The sequence below is a fragment of the Lichenostomus cassidix genome, chromosome Z (genome assembly GCF_008360975.1).
Source record: "Lichenostomus cassidix isolate B80296 chromosome Z, HeHo_3.0, whole genome shotgun sequence".
Taxonomy (NCBI): Eukaryota; Metazoa; Chordata; class Aves; order Passeriformes; family Meliphagidae; genus Lichenostomus; species Lichenostomus cassidix.
Window position 1 is genome coordinate 73,614,726 of NC_139511.1, and position 20,896 is coordinate 73,635,621.

The following is a 20,896-nucleotide window of genomic DNA, read 5'->3' on the forward strand; positions in this document are numbered from 1 at the left end:
AAAATTTTTCTAACAGAAGCTCAGGTTCTCCATATGAACATTAAAACTACTATCAGATGCAGAAATAATTAACAACTGTTTCCCAAAGTCATACTCCATGGAGAGTCACACTGGTAACAGCTTCTCATCCACAGCTATTTTCTTCTGTTTCCTTCTAAAATGTTTCCTTACACAAGGGAAAGGTTGCTGTGAAGAGAACAGTTGGTAGGTGAAAACAACACACATTCAGATACAGCCAAGGAATAAGGCAGCTGAATGCCTGCTCCTCAGTATTTTAAAAATAATTCCCTGTAATCATTGATAGGCTGGTGATAGGAGTAAGAGAAAAGAAAAAAGATTGTTTGATGATGAAAATTAGCTTTTGCTTCCCTGAAAGACAGATTTCTAACAAGGGGCAGTCAAGAGAAGCTGACACTGTCCTCCCTTTGGAGGGTAAAATATGTGTCACAGCTTGGGAATTCCTTACCAGAAGCATCTCAAAACCTCCCCGATTCTCCTGAGTTAAAAATGTGGGAAACGGTTGTTAAAGAAATTAGAAGGTTGGAATTAAATTATCTTTAAGGTCCCTTCCAACCCAAACAACTCTGTGTTTCTATGTTGCCCAGAAGTCATCACAGTGCAGGCCCAAAACAGGAGCAAGGAAAATTCAACATTTTAAACCAAACTGATAGAAGACGAAGAACATTTTCCACCTTTAGGAGTAAAAAGAGATCACACAATCATGTGTAACCATCCTTGAAGTCACGCATCACTCACCAGGTCTATATTTTGCATGATGTCCTGGAAGGAGGGGTGAGTTCGAAACTGCTCGAACAGATCCCGCTTGTAGAGCAGCGCGTACACCAGGTTGGGGTTGTGATGGAGGGAGTTGGTCAGGCAGGAGTTGATGATCTCCAGCATCATTCGGATCACCTCCTCAATCACATTCAGGTCTTGCGCCTTTAAGAAAGGAGTTGAAGGTCAGTGTGATCTATTCCATTGTCAAATATTGAGTAATAAAGGCAGCACACAGGTAGTTATTACTAATAAAGGTATTAGCTGAGTAATGTCTCTATGGTGAGCAAATCTGGCATCCTTGTATCTGGAAAAGAACCTCTTATCTCCAGTAATCACCAAAATTCTAATTGAAACGCATCATACTAGCACTCAGCCTCATAGCTTGATTCTCCCAACAGGAGTCATGACATAAAGCATTACCACATTGTAATCAGCCAAATTCACTATGGGTTAAGTGGACACAGTCTTTTCAACCCTTCTTATTCTAAGTAAAAGCACTTCAGCATATAATTAATTTATAACATTTTATGTCAAGGCCCTACACAGGAAAGAGGGACAGGGAAAACAGAGAAAAAATACCAGAGAAATAAAAAACAGTGGATGAAAGAGAAAAGCAAAGGCAGGAGACGGAAAACTAACTGGATCAAACACCACTGCACCTTGAACATCTGTCACTGTTACCAGACTTTTCCTCTTTGACTATTTTTAAGAATTATTCTCTTGGCATTGAAGAACACTTGTAATAAATGATAAAAAGGAATCTCCTTTTGTAGTGCCTTCACACTAAGACAAACTTGTAGAGCTTTGCATTTTGTCAGTGCATTTGACAAATCACTCCTGATGACTCTGAAACTCAAACTTCTGAAGCTGAACAAGCTGGCATGTGAACTCCTGACAGCTGTCTGGATTTCCCTCCTTCAGCTCCTCATCAGGATTATCTCCAATATGGTTATTCAGACTGGAGAGCTGTCTGTCCTACCTTGGAATTGGGTAAAAAAAGGCAATTCTACCTTTTTTGTACCATTAAGTTCTCTCCCTTACATCAAACTGTGAGACTTTACAGGTCTAGCAAGAATGTGAATCATACTAAACCAACTTGAGATTTTCTGCTGGGTATGAACAATGCAAACACTGACATTTCCTTTTGCTGACTGCCCACAAAGTGTTCATTTTCTGAGTTATCACAAGAAACTTAAATTCTTCATAACAAGGCAATACTTACAACGGCATTTTGTTGGGCTGTCATTCAATCTGCACACAGTTATTTTCTACTCTTAAGCAGCACTGTAGGAATTGTCACGTGGCAGATGTATGCTCTCACCAAGGCAGAAGAGAACACAGGAATTTTTATTATACTGTTCAGACTCATAAAGAGCAAAATTCTTTGCTACCACTTTGCTCTGGCTGCTTTCAATGCAAAGTAAGGTGCATTTCTTCTAGATCACAGAATCCCAGAATGGTTTGGGCTGGAAGGGACCTTAAAGCTCATCTCCTTCCACCCCCTCTTCCATGGGCAGGGACACCTTCCACTATCCCAGGTTGCTCCAAGCCCCATCCAACCTGGCCTTGGACACTTCCAGGGAATGGTGCTTGCCTATCAACTCAGATTTACTTCAGAATATGCTGTATTATGGTGTATTTTAAAAGCTCTGAGCACTGGCATAATTCTCCCCTCAATGCAGCAGGGTGAGCTGGTAACCAAGACACTATCCTAAAATACAGACTACATGACTTTCACAGAAATATTATGATTCAGAATCAAGTGAGATCTATGCAGTTACCAGAAAGGTAACATACCACACAACTACTTTTCAAAAACTGTATGTTTTTTAATAAAACGTGTTCACCTTAAACCCCAGGCATACAGCTAGATGAAACAGAAAGCATTGCTAACCATCATCCAAAAGATTGGATGCTAGTGGTCAAACAATGAATAGGTTCAGAGGTTATGGCACAGTAATTAGTTTCAATATTTTTAAGAGCTGATGGACAGGATCAACCATCTGTATTCAGCTACCACATTCCAGTTGAAGAATCTGGGACCCCCATGAAGAAAAACAGGAGATACAGCGAAGATTTTTAGTCACAACTGACTATGCAAAAAAGAATTTATAAAAAGAACGGTCTCCATAAAAGACAGATAAGTGGCACTGAATCCCTGCATTGCACATACGTTATCAGGAGAACTGTCTGCTCCTATAACTAGAGATTGAATCATTTCTATGGGTTTAAAAGTTTTCAAAACAAAGGAAAAAACAAGCATAAATCCAAGGACAGCATTTGGATGAGACAGTGGAGAAATGCTGATAAAATGCCATGTGGTTTTTTTTGTTGCTCTGTATCATCAGTATCAAGCTATGGCCCCTCTGCATCCAGACATGGTATCAACACAGGTATAAATAAAGTTACAAAAACATTTTGTTGTGGCAGTTTATCACCCTGTGTATTACTTTCAGAGCAGCTGAACACAGCTGAAACACTGAATGTGTGTGGCCATGGCAAGCACTAACACATCATCCTCAGCAGCTTCATAAGACTTCTTTTTTACTGAATTAGCTGTTATATGAAAAGCCAGATATTGATTTGTGAAACGCAGACATGTTTCAATCTATTGAACAGTACATTTAAATGAGAGGAGTTAAAAGTTTCCTGTTGCTTACAATTGAAAAATTCAGCGTGGATCTCACATTTAAAATTATTACAGTATTTCTTTACAAAACAGGGCTCAGATAATGCCTCTGTCAACACTGATGTGTACCAGTCCTCCCCCACCTATTTTTTTTTGTTTATTCACACAGAAATAACTATAACCATAATTGAAAAGAAAGGTGGAAGCTAAAAGCTTGATGCCCACTCCGTGAGACTGAAATCATGCCTGCAAAGAGGACAGGAATGTAGGCACAGCACACAAGTTACTGTGGGTAATTCTAGGTAGTCACCTCACATTCCTTCTCAGGAGAGAAATTAAATGTGGTGGTTTTTTTGCAAAGATTCTAACTTTTAAGGCAAAAGGACAGATGTTTGGTCATATTCTGGATGCACATGGAATAAACCAGGCATCAACAGCTAAAAGAGAGCCAGGTACATGTCTGGGTAGTCTTTTGTTAAAAGGAAAAAACAAGTAATCATGCCAGAGAAAAGAGAATGGCAATAAGCTGAGAGGATGCGGGAGAAAACACGATGAATGAGAGCATTATCTGGGGAAAAACAATTTGAGTTTGATAAACACTATCAAGGAACACACAAAAGTTCAAAACCAAGGCAAACAATAGGCAGAGCTGGATGTTCCTGGGTCTGACCATCCTGGAATACTATTGCTTTCCTCACAAATTAATAATTACTGGGGTATCCTCCTGGGCAAAGACTTTCACAGAATTCAATACTTACATCCTGATGTGTAAAACCACTTGAAAAATATATGGCTTTTAAATATCAAGAGAAGTAAAGCAGCCTAACCACTAAACCCCAGGCTTGTGCTCACAGTTCAGTTCCTTACCATCAAAAAACAAATCACTCTCAGTAGAAGATGCAAAAATTCAGTGTCACCAAAAACCTGTTTAATTTATGGTCCCCATCTTCTGGTTCCCACAGTGGAACATTGTGAGTGCTCATCCTTTTAATTCAATTTGACATTAAATTTATTTTAGTAATTGTGACAACAAAAAACTGACTTTAAAAGTTCTATTATGAATGAATGCAAATCTCCAGCCTCTAAATGTTACCAGTTCTGCAGAGATAAAGGGGGGCATGTCCTTGTGTAATTCAACTTAATGTTGCATAACTATCCCTCGTGGTTTGTACTGTCTAATATAAACAGAGACTAAATTATTCAGCTTTCTGTTTTCTTTCCTCCAAAGTTAGTTTATATGGAAAAAATAGCTGGTTGAAAACCAGAATTTTGGTGACTTCTGATGCTATGAAATGGCATCAATAAGCAATGGTGGACAGGAGTCTTCCAGGATGAAATTAGTCCCCCGATTAGCCCAGCCCATCTTTTGACCCTCATTCCTGGGTCCAGGCTGGAAATCAAGCACTGCTCATTTCCATAGTGGTACCCAGGGTATTGCACAGTATGGATGGTGATAGATTTCTTAATGACATTTGGCTTTTTTGATCATTAACCCAGGAAGATATGCTGCACACTCAGCTACAGCTGGCAAAGGTCTACTCCCAGAGAAGCTGTGGCTGCCCCTGGATCCCTGGCAGTGTCCAAGGCCAGGTTGGACAGGGCTTGGAGCAGCCTGGGCTAGTGGAAGGTGTCCCTGCCATGGCAGGGGTGGCACTGGATGATCTCTAAGGTTGTTCCAACCCAAACCTCCAAAGATTCTATTCCATGAGTCTAAGAAGCACTAGTGAGCAAACTGAAGTCTCGTATCTAGTCCACATGACAATTACATACTTCAGACTATATATTACAGATAGGATTATATATTTCTTTATTGCTAGCTGGAATTCACTTAAATGCAACTTATTCCATATTCACTTATTCACAAATTCACTGAACCAAATTCACTTAAATTTGGTTTTCCCCCTTTTATCTGGATGTACAGTAAATCCCAAACCAAAGCAATGAATAATGGTGAATCTAAAGACATCTACTTTCTAACTTTTTTACAGATTGGAGATCTAACAGAGCAACTTTTCCTTTGTATCAAGATCCATATGAACAGTGTTACGTTCCATATGACAATGGGTACAGACACTCAGGTCACTGGTGCCTACTAAAAAAAGGCCCATTTCTCACTGTGCATTCATATCACAGCAATTTTCGAACCAAATTATACTTTCAGCTAAATAACTCCTAATTACACACTAAGCAGGAAGAAGCTTATCTGCCTAAAAAAAAGCAAAACCTGAGCAGAGAGTGGTAGAGGGAGTATGCTACAACTGCACAATGTAAATAGGGTAAAAGAAAACAACAGGAAAAGGCACACTGTGCTGAAGTCTTAATTCAAAGAAACCTGACGAAATAAAGTGGAAATGTCAAATGTAATTGCAAAAGAAATTCTTGATGGAAATGCAGGCTGACAAAAAAAACATGTCCAAACACAATTCTGAATTAACTGCTTATGACAATGAATGGCTTTTAGTGAGTGGGAACTTGCTGCCAGTAATAAAATGCTTTGACATTTGAATTTTCAAAAGTGCAAGTTGTTTTGTGTCAAAGCTTGGTGGCTTTAGCTCATTCTGACTGACACTGCTGGTTCCTCTCTGGTGGAGCCAGGAGTGCAAAAGCTGCGAAGCAGCTACTTATAACAGCTGGATGCGCTGTAATAGTTTCCTTCCCAGAAACTCCACAACCCAGAGAAGGAAAACCATCTCAGACTTACCACTTTCCCTGCTAGTTCTGGGTGCCCCTTAATGACATCTGCTTGCTTTGCCTCTCTTTGCAACTCAGAAAATCCCAGGATGGTTTGAGTTGGAAAGAACCTTAAAGCTTATCTCATTCCACCCCTGCCATGGGCAGGGACACCTTCCACTATCCCAGGCTGCTCCAAGCCCCATCCAACCTGGTCTTGGACACTGCCAGGGATCCAGGGGCAGCCACAGCTTCTCTGGGCACCCTGTGCCAGGGCCTCACCACCCTCACAGCCAGCAATTGCTTCCCAAGATCCCATCTCTCCCTGTCCTCTGGCACTGGGAAGCCATTCCCTGTGTCCTGTCCCTCCATGCCTTGTCCCCAGTCCCTCTGCAGCTCTTATGCCCTTAGGCACTGGAAGATCAGGGGGTGCTGCACCATGTCTGTGTTGCTGCATCCATACTGTGGGATGACCCATCATCTTCAGAGCTGAGGCTGAAGGCTTCATCTAAATGTAGGAATAGACAGAGAAAAGGTGAGGCTGGAGGTTGCACAGGCAACCGTAATTATGTCCGTTCTCCATTCTGAGTCCCTGTCCATGATGACTCACTATAGCTCTTCATCTGTAATATTTTCAGTGAGATTCAGCAATTTGAGAACATAAATCATAAAAAATTATAGTCATAAACAACTACTTCCTCCATGACGCAGATATGACTATAAAGGCAATTTTGTCAGCAATGGAAAAAAAAAGGATACATACCCCGCACAACTAACAGATATCAAAAGGACTAAGAATGCCAAATTAATCCCAAACAGAGAAGTCCTGCCATTCTTTTCACCAAGGAGAAACTGGCAGGAAACATTTGGTAAACTGCTCCAGATCCATAAGCTGCAGCCACAAAAAGTATAGCTGAACAGACAGTTTCAGTTCATTTTACATCACTTTTTTTTTTTTTTTTTAATCTGGCTTTGTACATGCTAAAGAATACCTCAATAACTTATGTTTTTGGACATTCAGTGGTTACTTCTTCTGTCTGTAATGCAGCTATTCCAGATTTCAGGGTGGTACTCCTCAATCTTTTGTGAGGAACAGAAAAGTGATACTCCAGGGAATTTCACCTTGATAACATAATTTATCAGCATCCACATTATAAATTTCCCTTTTGTCTTCATAGGGGAATATCTATAGTTAAATATTTTCAAATAATTTACTTTATTTTTAGATAGTTTAAGAGAAGCATATGTATCTTGTTTGTATTAGCTTTGGGGAGCTTCCAAGAGAGCTGTCTGAATTTCCTGCACTTTCAGCAGAAAATAAAACCTTCAACAAAATAAACTCGCTCTGCCAAAGGAGTGGAAGAATGGAGGGGAATGAAGGAAGCTCACAAGAAAGCTGTTCTTACCCTCAGCAAGCAAAGGAACTTCAAAGCTAAGCCTTTGGTGACCAGAATCTTATCTTCATCTCTTTTACTGGCAATACTGTTTGGCTGTTCTATGTCAAACTCCGACAACTTTTGGTAAAGTAGGTATTAAGTGAAAAAATGCAGAGCCTATAGTGATTATAACCTCAAAAATTAACCCTGGCATCTCTGATCACTGCTTAGAAATGAAAGCAGAGCTGTCACACAAGAGCAAAGTTTGTTGCCAGACACTTTGCTAAATAAACCATCCATCCTGACACTCCTTCTCTGCCTTCCCAAGTAACTGGCAAGCTAAAAGGACAGGTTTCCAGCCACGCCAAGCTAGCCCATGCAGGAACACATTTCCCACGAGGAACACGGTGTTTCCAGCCTGTATCCTGATGCCACCACCCACCACAGCCCATGACAGGGCTACCCTGGAGGAAATGCTGTGGTGTGTGTCCTGTCCCAGAGGAAAAAGCCCAGGAACAGTCTGCTCTGAGGGAAAACACACCACAGGACACCTGCCAAGGCAGCAATCCCAGCTACTTTGATGCTCCAAAACCTTGTTTGCCTGACTTGTCACTGGCCCAGGAAATACCAAGCCACACGAATATATCCCAGGGAAGGTGCAGATACTTCACTGGTACTTCTTACAAGACTTCACCACACTGTGTTTATTACCCAACTGACCTACAGCTAATCCACCGCTCATCTCCTCGTCACCCCATCACCCTTCTTCCATCCATGCCCTTCCTGCCTTTAAAATTCCAGTCCCAAACCACTTCACTTTGACATACTTTAACTTATGCTTTATGTCCCTCAAAGTCAGGCTCCAGACTCAATAAAAATTACTATAAAATGGCCCAGATTCCCTCAGCTCTTCATTGATTCTTGGTGATGTTTCACTCTCATAGTCCTGTGTCCATTTTACCTGTTTAGTGAGGATTTTACAGTTCCCAGAATCACAGCATCCCAAAATGGTTTGGTTTGGGAGCTTCATTGGCAGGGACACCTTCCTCTAGACCAGGCTAGTCCAAGCCTCCCCATGAATCAAATCAAATAAACTGATTTTCACCCCAACTAGCATAGAAGAAGTAAATTATTCTGGAAGATATCTAATCAGGGTCAAGCTTCAGAGGCTGGTCTAAGGAAGAAGAAGCACCAGCATAAGGAGATCCACCTCAATGCCCAAAATACCTGACAGTCACCGGCTGGGAACTCAAACACTCCCCAGACAGTATTTCCAAACCACACACAACAATGACAACAAAATGCAAACAGTATTTAGTAAAACTGAACCCAGTCATTGTCTAAGATCTCACAAAACCTGGGAAGAAACTGCTACTAGGAAGATGACAACATTCCTACTAAGAAAATTAAAACTGTGAATTTCTATTTTGTCATACTATGCTTGAAATACTAGAGTTTTCTTGCTGTTGAAAGGAAATGAAGACTTCTCCACTTCTCCTTGAAACTAAGCAGTATTCCCTAGAGGTATGGGAAGATTTTGTTTAAGTTGACTGGTAGAACAGGAAAGGACAAGTCCCATATGCAACCCCAACTCCACCGTACAAAGGTAAATAGATCATCATGATACAGGCTTTAATTAACAGAACCAATCTACCTTGGGGAGAGTTCAAGGACTTTAAAGACATTCCTCAAGTGAAAAAGTTTCTCATTCCAGCCCTCCACATTCAGCTTAGCTGCAAAATGTCACCAGCAAAACTGGAGAAGTTAGTTACACAGCAATTAGTGCTGCAGGAACTGAAACCTTGATTCTTATGGAATGATAACTATCCCAGGATGGTTTGGGATGGAAGGGACCTTAGATACCACCTCATTCCAACCCCTCTGCCATGAGCAGGGACACCTTCCACTATCCCAGGTTGCTCCAAGCCCTGTCCAGCCTGGCCTTGGACACTGCCAGGGATCCAGGGGCAGCCACAGCTTCTCTGGGCACCCTGTGCCAGAGCCTCAGCACCCTCACAGCCAGGAATTCCTTCCCAATATCCCATCTCTCCCTGCCCTCTGGCAGAATGAAGGCTTTCCCTGTGTCCTGTCACTACACTCTCTTGTAAAAAGTCCCTCTCCACTTCCTGGTAGGCTCCTGTCAGGAGTATGTCAGGTCTTACATAAAACAAAGTTTCCAATTTATGTATTAAAACTAGCAGTAATAATAATACTAATGTATATAGTACCTAATAAAATCTGTAGACCATGAAGTACAATTTTAAGATGATTTCTGACAACTCTCTTTGAAGCAAGTAAGTGGTTCTCCAAAAAGGAAGAAATTTAACAATCTTGTAGGAAGATAGAGTTGCTATACAGGCATTCATTTTTGTGTTTCAGTTTCTAGTTAACTCCAGATTTAAGCATCCTTATCACAGGTTTAATGTTTCTTTGGAATGGGCTTTTATTCTTTTTATCCTATGTGATGTTAATTGAAGTACAGAAACCCTTACTTTTACCATGAAGAAGAATAAGACAGCAAAACATTACATCTTGCAAATGGCCACAAAAAAACACCAATTAGCAGTTTAAACCAAACAATTTTCTTCCCATTTTCCTTCACACCTCCCAAACTTTATTACATACAACACACCAGAGTTACAGGAATGTAATTTATCCACCAGTTCCTTATCACCCCAGCATCACCTCTGACTATAGTATTAAATCCTTGATATTATGCTTAGCAGTAACAACTGTGAAACTCACTGCACAAGCATATATACATATTTTAGTATATTTCCTATGAACCACCTGCTGTCATTCGGGAAAATCACTCAATGTTAGAGACTACTCCAACCCTGGGATCAGCTCTGGGCCCCTCAGGACAACAAGGACATGGAGGATCTGGAGAGTGTCCAGGGAAGGGAACGGAGCTGGGAAGGGTCTGGAGCACCAGGAGAGGCTGAGGGAGCTGGAAAGGAGCTCAGCCTGGAGCAAAGGAGGCTCAGGGGGACCTTGTGGCTCTGCACAACTGCTGACAGGAGGGGACAGCCAGGGGGTCAGGCTGTGCTCCAGGGAACAGGGACAGGAGGAGAGGGAACAGCCTCAGGCTGGGCCAGGGGAGGGGCAGGATGGATATTGGGGCAAATTTATTTCATAAAAGGGCTGTACAGCTCCCCAGGGCAGTGTTGGAGTCCCCATCCCTGGAGGGATTTGAAAGTCATGTGGATGTGGCACTTGGGGACATGAGTTAGTGGTAGCCTTGGCAGTGCTGGGGGATTGGTTGGACTCAATGACTTTTCCAACCCAAACTCGAGAGGGCTTTTCCAAAGCAAATGATCCTACAATTCAATGACTTTGCAGACCTTCAGTGTCTAAGCAATTTTAATTGACTAGGTATCAAAGTAAATTGAAGATATACTAGACTGATTTCTCACTAAAGCTGTCAACTTCACAGAAGCTGAATTTATAAGTTTTCCTCTGGTTCCTCACTGATCAAATTCTGTGGTTCAGCACCTCTGCTAGAACAGAGTAAAACCATCAATGCCTTGAAACTGTTGTCTCCCACTGGAAGTACCACTCTGAATAATTTTGACCCTAAGAGGAAAAACTTCACACACAAGACTCTGTAATCCAAGTCCTCAATACAAACAAAGACTGCATGGAGTTTCCATAATTTCCATATTATCCAAGCAGATGATTTTCCGGTCCTGGTGACGCACAGGATGTCAGTGGGAAAAGTTAGTGCTTCTCCCTGCCCAGCAGCCAAAAGGTTCTGTATTCCTGCCCTCGGGGTGAAAATTGCTATTGAAATTTCTGTGGGAGGCATACGGAAATCAGAAGGGGTTCACAGAGCAGACATACCCATCATTATAATTCAGGGAATGCCAGGGAGGCAAGGGAATGGTGTTACTGCTGAGGCCACATCCTGCCCCTGCTTCCACAGTGTAAGGATACTGCTCTGCTCAAACAACAAAAATCACTGCAAAGGGAAACTGAGGTGGGTATCACAATAGAAAATCACCACAAACCAGGAAAAAAACACTCTTGACTGCCTCAAGATAATATTAGGCATGTTTAAAAACAGTAATTACAAAAAAGGGTGATTCAACCTGTTGCTGTTCATATAGAAGGTGACAATGTGCACACAGGAAAGTTTTTATGATGGTTCAGTATTAAAAAGCACCAGTGCATGATAAAAAATGTCAGATCCCAGATAGCAGACACTTGACAAGGGGTTATGCACGAGACTCCCAAACTGCTGTGAGCAGGAATACGATGCTTTACAGCCATCATCTTGTACCAGAGCTGAAGATAAATCATGGAAAATGCTTTTATTTCTTATGATACATTAAAAGACAGCAGCATGATTAAAGGAGTAATTCTTTATGACACCACTCGGCACACATACTATACTCATTCTTTCAGTGGTGTTAAATATTTTGAAAATTAAATGGAATAGATTAACAAAGATATGTGAAGCCTATCAGAAAAATCCCATTATTGAGCTTTGAAGTGGTTTGCAGTATAAAGGAGATAAGTTCTTTTAAAATATTAGAAAATATAGGAAAGTGGTTTGGTTTTCCTCTTATCTTACCAACTCTTCAAAACTACTCACTGCCAGTAAAAGTATCATTTATTCTATTAACCTGGGCCTGAAAAGCCTCCCTGAACAAATTTCAAGAACTGCTCTCTCAAGCTGAATAAAATGGAGATTGTGAGGAGATGAGAAACAGCTTTCTGAGAGCTGATAGCAAACAAACCAAATAAATGGGGTAACTTTTAGATTAAATCTCTTTTCACTACATTCCATCTTATTTTTCAAGGACATTTGGACACAAACACATTGCATCAGTTCTGATAAATACAGAAGTTGCTGACCACTGCTCTGCTGAATGTTCTGGAAGCGCAGAGCAGCAGCAGCCTGAATGCCAAAAAAAAACCTTTAACTGAGATGTGGAAAACCCAAAACTCACAGAAAATAATTGTAGAAGTTTATGTACACAGGCATTTGTTTCAAAATGAACTCTGAGCAACAGATGGTATTTTCTCAAATGTTGAAGCAAAATGCTCTTGATAGAAATATGTAAAAACTGCATTATCCAACTAAATAAAATTTCCTGAAATATTTATGAAGTCTTGTCTATTTTGGGACCAAAGTTAATTTTGTGTAGCCTGGTTCATAAAGCACAGCAGTGACAGACAGGGACAAAATGAGAGATTACTGATGAAAGACAACGAAGCACCTGGGTATGCTGTACATCCATCCCAGAGTCCCTCAGCTCTTCCTCACCAAAATCCTGTTTGTGATTATGACTGGTTAACTATAATTTACACTGAGTTTTCTAACAAATTCCAATTAACAGTCTACCACATGGTAAGTTGGCTAATTTATTGCAGAAAAATAATTTTACATATCAGAAAAAGTCCATGAAGCTTTTTCCCATGGGAATGTAACATGAGTCTTCCTATTGACTCAATTTATCAAAATCTAGAGGATTGGTGTTGGAATGGGAAAACTTGTCATTATTTGTTCAGATAACTTTTTTTTTTGGCTGCACTGAGTAAGCATCTGATTTCTCTGTGAGTGCCACAAATTATCTGCTGGTGAGTAGATGAAAGACCTGCCTTTGGGAAATGGAACATCCATTTTCTCCTCAGTTTATCTGGGGAGACCAGATTACTTCAGATAATGAGTCCAATTGCAGTGAATAAGACAAACTGAACCTGCAATGTTACAATGCATCTTATTTTCTCTAGGACAGGATGGCTGCTTTTTGTTATTAGCCAACATTATCTTTGAGGTCAAGGGTTTGGGTTAGCACACACACAAATGCTGGAGTGGAACAGGTTCTGTACACACCATCCCAGCTGGATGGCAACAAAAAAAATGCATCAGAACACAGTGTCTTTGGAGAATATGTCATGTATTCAGCAGTGGGCCACAGCTCACCCAGCTTGGGCTCCAGCCTGAATATGAACAAGAGCAGCTCTGGAACAGATCCACCACATTCCAGTAACATATCTGAAGGGCAATTAAAAAAAAAAAAAGGTATCTTACGTGTCTCAACTTTGTTTCAGAGAAGTGAAGGCACTCAGACATCTCCCAAAAGCGCTGGGGATAACAAATACAGGAGGATTAAACAATGGCAATGTATTAGAGGCTTGTCTCCCCAGAGCCTTCTCTTCCCCAGGCTGAACACCCCCAGCTCTCTGCCTCTAACTCACAGCTTCCTAGGAATTGCTACTTTTTGCCCAAATTTTGGGTTATTGTTTCTATAGTTAACCAATTCTGTGGAAGAATTCCTATTTATAAAAGCTGATTTAGCATATGAAATGTGCAATGTATTCCCTCAATTCACTTAGTTCCTAATCAACAAAGAAATGAGAAAATTAGGAGAAATAGCTGATTACATTTGAGGGAATTAGAAGTTTATCTTTGCAATTACACCTGTGAAAAACACTAGGGTGTCTCTATACAACTCAATAAAAATGAGTAACGGAGACTCTTATAAATTTCTATTTCTTCTAAATACATTTTTTACATTTTCTGAGAGATTTTTCAGAAAGATATTTCACAGAGAACAAGGATCCACTCCTGTCAGCTGGGATAAACAAAATGTAAATTCTCCCTTCTACATTCTTCAATGCTGTTTTCAGGCCAGGTGATGAGGAAATCAGTTTTCAGTAAGTGGCTTCTTTTGCTCCATGTGATGCTTCATATGAGCAGCAGAGAGGAGCCAACCCTTTTTCAAAACCCTTTTTAGGTTTTGAATTTCTGTCTATATTAATAATTTTTCTTCTCCAAATCTTTTTCCTTATTCACTTCATACCAAGACTGTCTTTTAATATGGTTGACTCATTCCCTTTAAAATATTCTCCTTTCCTTCATCCCATCATTCAGTCTCCTGGCCACCCACACTGCCAATCAGCAGTAGTTACGTAACATTATAGGTAATATTAACTGCAGCCATCAGTGGGAGCATTGCCCTCAGCAAGACACTGCGAAGTGCTGCTCAGGGGGACAACACCTCTCCAAGAAGATAAATTGTAAAATGAGGAGATTAACTTCCTTCAGTAACATGGACACAACTTGGAATAAATGTGGTTCTGCAGAGGTAGAAAATGGTCCCGTTTTAACATTTTATAGAATTACAGAATTGTTTAGGTTGGAAAAGCCCGCCAAGATGGAGTTCAACCATTCCCCAGCACTGCCAAGGCCACCACTGACCATGTCCCCAAGGGCCACATCCACATGACTTTGAAATCCCTCCAGGGATGGGGACTCCAACACTGTCCTGGGCAGCTCCTGCCAAAGCCTGAGCACCCTTTCCATGGAGAAATTCCTGCTGCTGTCCACCCTGCCCCTCCCCTGACCCAGCCTGAGGCTGTTCCCTCTCCTCCTGTCCCTGTTCCCTGGAGCACAGCCTGACCCCCTGGCTGTCCCCTCCTGTCAGCAGCTGTGCAGAGCCACAAGGTCTCCCTGAGCCTCCTTTGCTCCAGGCTGAGCTCCTTTCCAGCTCCCTCAGCCTCTCCTGGTGCTCCAGACCCTTCCCAGCTCCGTTCCCTTCCCTGGACACTCTGCAGCCCCTCAGTGTCTCTCTCATCATGAGGAGCTGAGCTGGACATGGTCCTCAAGGTGTTGATGTTTCAGTTCTGATTTGGGCAGGTGAATAACTTCTTCCATTATTTTTATCCAATGTGAAGCACACTATCTTCCTCTTGTATCATGTTTCTCAAAATCACTGAGTCTTGGTTTACCCTAATTTCTATTATTTTCTTTGTCTTTCCAGTGTCAAATCACAGGTATCTGCAATGAAGGAATCTATAGATCTTTGTTACTTTACTTTTTTAACAACTTTTTACTACCCTTTGATAAAAATGGATGGCTTTTTTAAAAACAACTAAAAATGTACAAAAACCTCACTGGTTAGTCTGTAAATGTCCCTGTAAAATATGAAGAGGAGAAATTGGAAATGGAAGGTACAACATGTTCTGCCAATATCTCATAGAGAAAAAGCAGCACAGAAAAATTCCAATTCCAATTAGGTATTTAGTACCAAACAGCCTAAAAGGTTTGGTACATACTTTCTTCCTCATCCATTTCCTCTACTTTATATGGCTGCATGTTTAAAAAAAAACAATTACTGAGATGTTTACAACATATGGTCACATAGTTATGGTTTTTAAGCACTACATTTTTCAATCAAAACCTTGCGTTAGGAACACCAGAAAATTGTTTTAATGCATTGTTGAAATAGATTGCTGTTATAAAAATAAATCCTACTCTTTGGAGAGCTACTGCATTAGGTTGTTCTGTTTTTCTGTGGACGTCTAACCAAGATGAACCATCCAGGTGAATAATTGGTTTCTGAGAAACCCTGAATAACCCACTCATGTGAAAGTGCAGGCAGGAGGAAAAGCATCTAATGACCAAACCAGCAAAGAAGGGTGCTTTGGGGATCAGTACTGTTCCTTCTTTTATCCAAACACTTCAATATTTGTCATTAGTCTGAATAAAACAAATGTTGGTTTACATGGCAGTAATAAACAGTTTTATTGAGAGGTTTATGAGGGCTTTATCTTAATAATGTATCACATTTTAAACCTACAGCTATACCTCAGACCATTCTAAAATCCCAGCATCCCATAAGGCTTCCACTTCTCTCAAATGCAATCCAATTAGCTGTGCAGGAGAAAAATCAGCATACAAAATTCTCCTGTTTAATTTATGGAGGTGTGAAGGAACCCCAAGATCTCATCCATTTCTAAGAGAAGCTCTTACAACTTCTTCACCTTAAACATCTTCTCTTTTAGGGACACTCATTTAAGCAGTCCTATAAAAAACATGGGGTTTGAGTACAAAATTTGAACAAATGCTGTAGTTTATACCTTTATTGCAAAATAATGACAATGTCCTAATGCTCTAGAACTATTAAAGAAGAATAATAAGTTAAAAATTACTATGTTCATGCTTGCTTTACTTCAAATGTGTCTAGCAAGCAAAGCAAGAGTTTTTGAAATTGCTTTAGCAGGTGTTTGCACTGCTAATATCAGAAGTTCTTCTACTTATTTGTTCTCCTGCCTCATAAATCTGAAGAATGAAAGATTTTCAATCAGATGATCATAAGATGCTGCTGCTAAAGTAAATGTTCTGTAAAAAAATTAAGGAATTTTTATCCTTATTTTCCAAAATAATGAGCATTTCTAAGTGAAATAAGGCCTAACACTACCCATGTAACACAAATACCAGACACCAACCACACTTTTGAGGAATTCCTCAGTGATGAAAGACCATCACCTTTTTAAAGAACATCATCTTGGTGTTCTTCAATGTATTTGTCTAAAAATCTTTCAACCACCAGCAGTGTATTCACAAAGACACAATAATGCAAAAATCAGCTGCAAATAACTATTAGTACTTCATAGTAATATAGAGAAGTTTAAACAGACTGAACTTTACCAACATCTTTTTCACCGGATTTTAGGATAGTTCTTCTGTTTAAGGATAATTTATGCAGCATTTTCTCATGAAAGTTTCAATTCATTTAAAGGAAAGAACTGATTAAGAATTCAGACAGAACCGCAGAATTTAGCTATTACTCAATAGAAAAGCTCACTTTAGATTTGGGTTAGGTTGGTTATTTCAGTCTATTCTGAAATAGCTATTTTTTGGTGATATAAAAATAGGGGGATTAGGTAGGAGTAATATTCTATAAAATATAATTCATCTGGAGGAGGGTATGACTAATATTTAGAAAAAGTATTTATAGGCCCTCTGCTCAATACTGGAGACAGGCAAACCCAAGAACAACCTGATATTGAAAATGTTACTTCATCATCCATCAAGTCAGAGTAATCAAAAAGAAGGTATTATAGAGCAAAACAAGGTGACTCTCCTATTAAATGCAACTTAAACTGCTAGAATCCACATACCATACAAAACCCACCCAGTAGTATATTGCTTTACCATATGCTTTCAGTAAACAACACCCTAATAAAAATTTTCTTGTATAATCACATTTTAAGTTTGTTTCCATAGAGAACATGAGAATCTCAAAATTCACACACAAAAATCAAGTTTTTTAGACCATTAACAATACATGGCTAAGGCGTTCAAAAAAGAATTTTACTGGGTTACTTGATGACATTTGGAAATGGAAGAAAATAGAGACAAAAAAACCACTGATGAGACCTAGGCAGTGCTTAGAGTGGTTAAGTAGGTGGTTTCTGAGTTTTAAAGGAAGATTATGACAAAAAAAACTCCGACAAAACAAAACCACCTTAGCTTTTTTCCTCACACCAGTATATCTCAGCTAGCAGTCTTTATTTAATTTGTTAAAAGTTTCCCATTCTGCCACCAGTGTATTCAGCTCTACATATTTTGTGCATTCTTGGCAGTTACCACTGAGCAGTACTTTACAGACTACCAGTGGAACAACATTAATTGCATCACACTAACTCTATTATGGCCAACCAGTTTATTTGGAAGTGGGTTTAATTTAATTTCTGCATCATTACTGGAGTCATCAGATGATCATGGGGAAGATTTCCTATTTCTTCATGATAACAGACGTTTATAGGAGAACACTTCTACGTGAACACAGAGCTCTGCATTAAACTGTTCTTTAGATAATTAAAAAAATCAGATAGAGCTGCAGGATATGTAATGTAATATTAGATATGCAAGCATGGAACATGTTATAGGATCTCATCAACCTAAAGGTCTTTTCCACTGCAAATGGCTCTGTGATTCATGGAATCATATAATCCTAGAACGGTATTGGGCTGAAAAGGCTTAAAGATCATTTTTTTCTAACCCCCCAAACATCACATTTATTTACAGGTCAAATTGTTCACATCAGTAGTGAATGAAATACTTGTTTGCTTCATATTGGATTAAAAATTAACTTCTCTGCACGTAACTGAATCTAGAACATTAACAGCTTTTAGATCTGTTAATAAAATAATAAAAGACAGCAAATACTGCACCTCATGGATCTGATTCTACCTACTCTTTTAGCAATTCCAAGTTTCTCAGATAAATATGGAGTTCTTAACTATAAAAGACAATGTCTTCCTAGGAAGTAAATGACGCAGGGGAACCTTTTAACATCTCTTGATGTACTGGGGGCAGACTGGGCTGGTTCTCCCTTGGGGAAACTCAAACGAAGGAGTATTTATGAACTACTTGGAGCTTTGAATATAATCAAATGTAATAACAAGATATAAACTCCCCCCCCCAAATTTCTTTTTTGTTGAAACCACTTTTGTAATACTGCTTTTTAATAACCCCCATAATGGCTGAATTAGAGGGACCCCAACTGAAGTCATTCATCCCACATAAAACAAACATTGCTTTTTCTTCTTAGCTTTGTTTTACAAGCTACATTACTTCCAGATGACGCTCGAGGGGCCTAGGAGTTTCAAGAGTTAGATGGTTAAACAGACAGCTGCTTTCTATTTACCATATAAATCAGGGAAAAATCAAAGAAGAATCTAAATATTGGAATTCATTTAGCCCATTATGGAGCACAAACTGAGGGGGAAAAGAAAATAATACAGAAATCTTGTCATCCAGATGCAAAGTTTAATTCTGGTTATCAAGATGAGAGAAAAACTCATCAACATTTGCAGAATTCCAGCCCTCCGTGAAAGCCAGCTTTGCACAGTGGGTAAATTTACTGAACTGGGAAGGAGTCAGGAAAAGCCAGCTCTGACTGGGAATTCTCCCAGTACCACCAGGCTTTGCTACTGCAAACTTTGCATATATAAATATAAACTAAAAAATATCTTTATATATATATACATGCACACACAGAGCTCATTACATTTGTATTTTTCACATTTTTCCCTTTGGATTGCCAACATGCATTTATTTCTACACTAAATAACCAAAAAACCCAACAGATTTTGGACATAGGATTAAAGGATGGCTCTCCATATATTGATAGGAGTACATCTAATAATGTAAAAAGTCTGATATTACACTACAAGGTTTCTATTCCTGACAAATTTAATCCACCACTGAAGTGCTATTTAAATGAAAATCCTATGTATTAAATAATTGAATATATTGGAACTAAGTGGGATTATTTTTAGAATTTTTCCTAACACATTTAAGCTTCATCTGGCTAGAACAATTAATTTTTTTAAACCCAAAATTTAGAAGGTAGGACTCAAGTGATGATGCGTGCCAAACTACTTGAATCTAAAACTATTCCTACATTTGATTTTTATTTTTCTCAATTTTTGCATTAAGGAAACTGGGTTTTTTCTTACATCAGCAAGAAAATGACATAAACTTGCCAAAAATCAAAATTTACTCTCTTCTTCTCCATCCACTCTTTCCCTAGAAAGAGTTAAGGAGAATCTCTCATTTGCAGCTGTAGTTTAACAAGCAGGGGAAGTGCTCAGAAATAATAAAGAATACTATGAAATCCTTAAAAAGAAATTTTTGGGTAGATGGTAGCTCCAACAATGTGTCTGATGTGCTGCTTCCCAGGAGAAGTTAGCATGTCTCTAGTTATGCTGTTAAATACCTCTGATTAAAAAAATGACATTGGGCTGTAATCAAATTACCAAGAAAATCACTGATATGTTTACTTAGGTAGTATGTCTTGATTTCAACTGAAAGAAGCAAAATGGCTAATTATTTTATTACAGTTTTACTGTTTGCTAAAAAAATGTTGGAAATCATGCTTTCATTGAATGCAAGAAAGCAAGAAAGACAAATCTAAGTGGACTTTTCCCATTTCAAATTGGATCAAAGTATGGTATTTCAAAACAGGTCAACGCTGCTACAAAACCAATAAATAATAATATGGCTTATGAAACAACATGTAAATAAATCAGCATGAGAATTATTCTAACCAAGGATCCTTTCTTTGAGACCATAATGAGAGGGAGTCTCTCTATCCTGCTTTCTTCTCCATCCTGCTCCAGATTCCCACCACACTGACAAGAGTTTATCAGGAAAGGACCTGGACACTGGTCCAGCCTCAATGAATGAAACCACTTGCTCTTTTCTTTTTCAAAAAACAGAAAAACCTCGGCAAGGATGATATCAAGGCCAGTTGGGTCAGTTCCCTACTCTAGTTCCCAGCTCTCCTGGTACATCACATATATGATGGCAGACTGCAGCAGATACTCACAAAAAGAACATTAAGAAACATGGTAAAGGTAGAACTCAGTATATTCCTACCACCATCAGTGACTGTAAGCTTAGGGACTGTGTATTGGGTCAAAAACTTACAAGAGTATGAGGAGTGCTACTGTTCAAACACCCAGAATTTAAGACAGTACCTTAAACAGCACCTAGAACACTTTAATGTGTGATTTAACCCTTGGATTCAGGTTCTATGCAAATTCCCCTTTTGATTACAGAGCACAGGAAAAAAAAAAAGAGTAATTTCTATATTAACATGAATGAAAAAATAGTGAGAAATGCATTTTTAAAATACAT

General features: G+C 39.4%; 1 protein-coding gene across 1 annotated transcript in view; it reads right to left on the minus strand.

Annotated features, from left to right (window-relative positions):
• DYM (dymeclin) overlaps positions 1-20,896 on the minus strand; it is a 207,783-nt gene that overhangs the window by 43,232 nt on the left and 143,655 nt on the right. The window contains exons 17-18 of the mRNA XM_085043464.1: positions 13,493-13,546; positions 757-939 (exon numbers count right to left, since the gene is read on the minus strand). Coding sequence (XP_084899590.1) covers positions 757-939; positions 13,493-13,546 — 237 coding nt within the window. The remainder of the gene's footprint in view (positions 1-756; positions 940-13,492; positions 13,547-20,896) is intronic.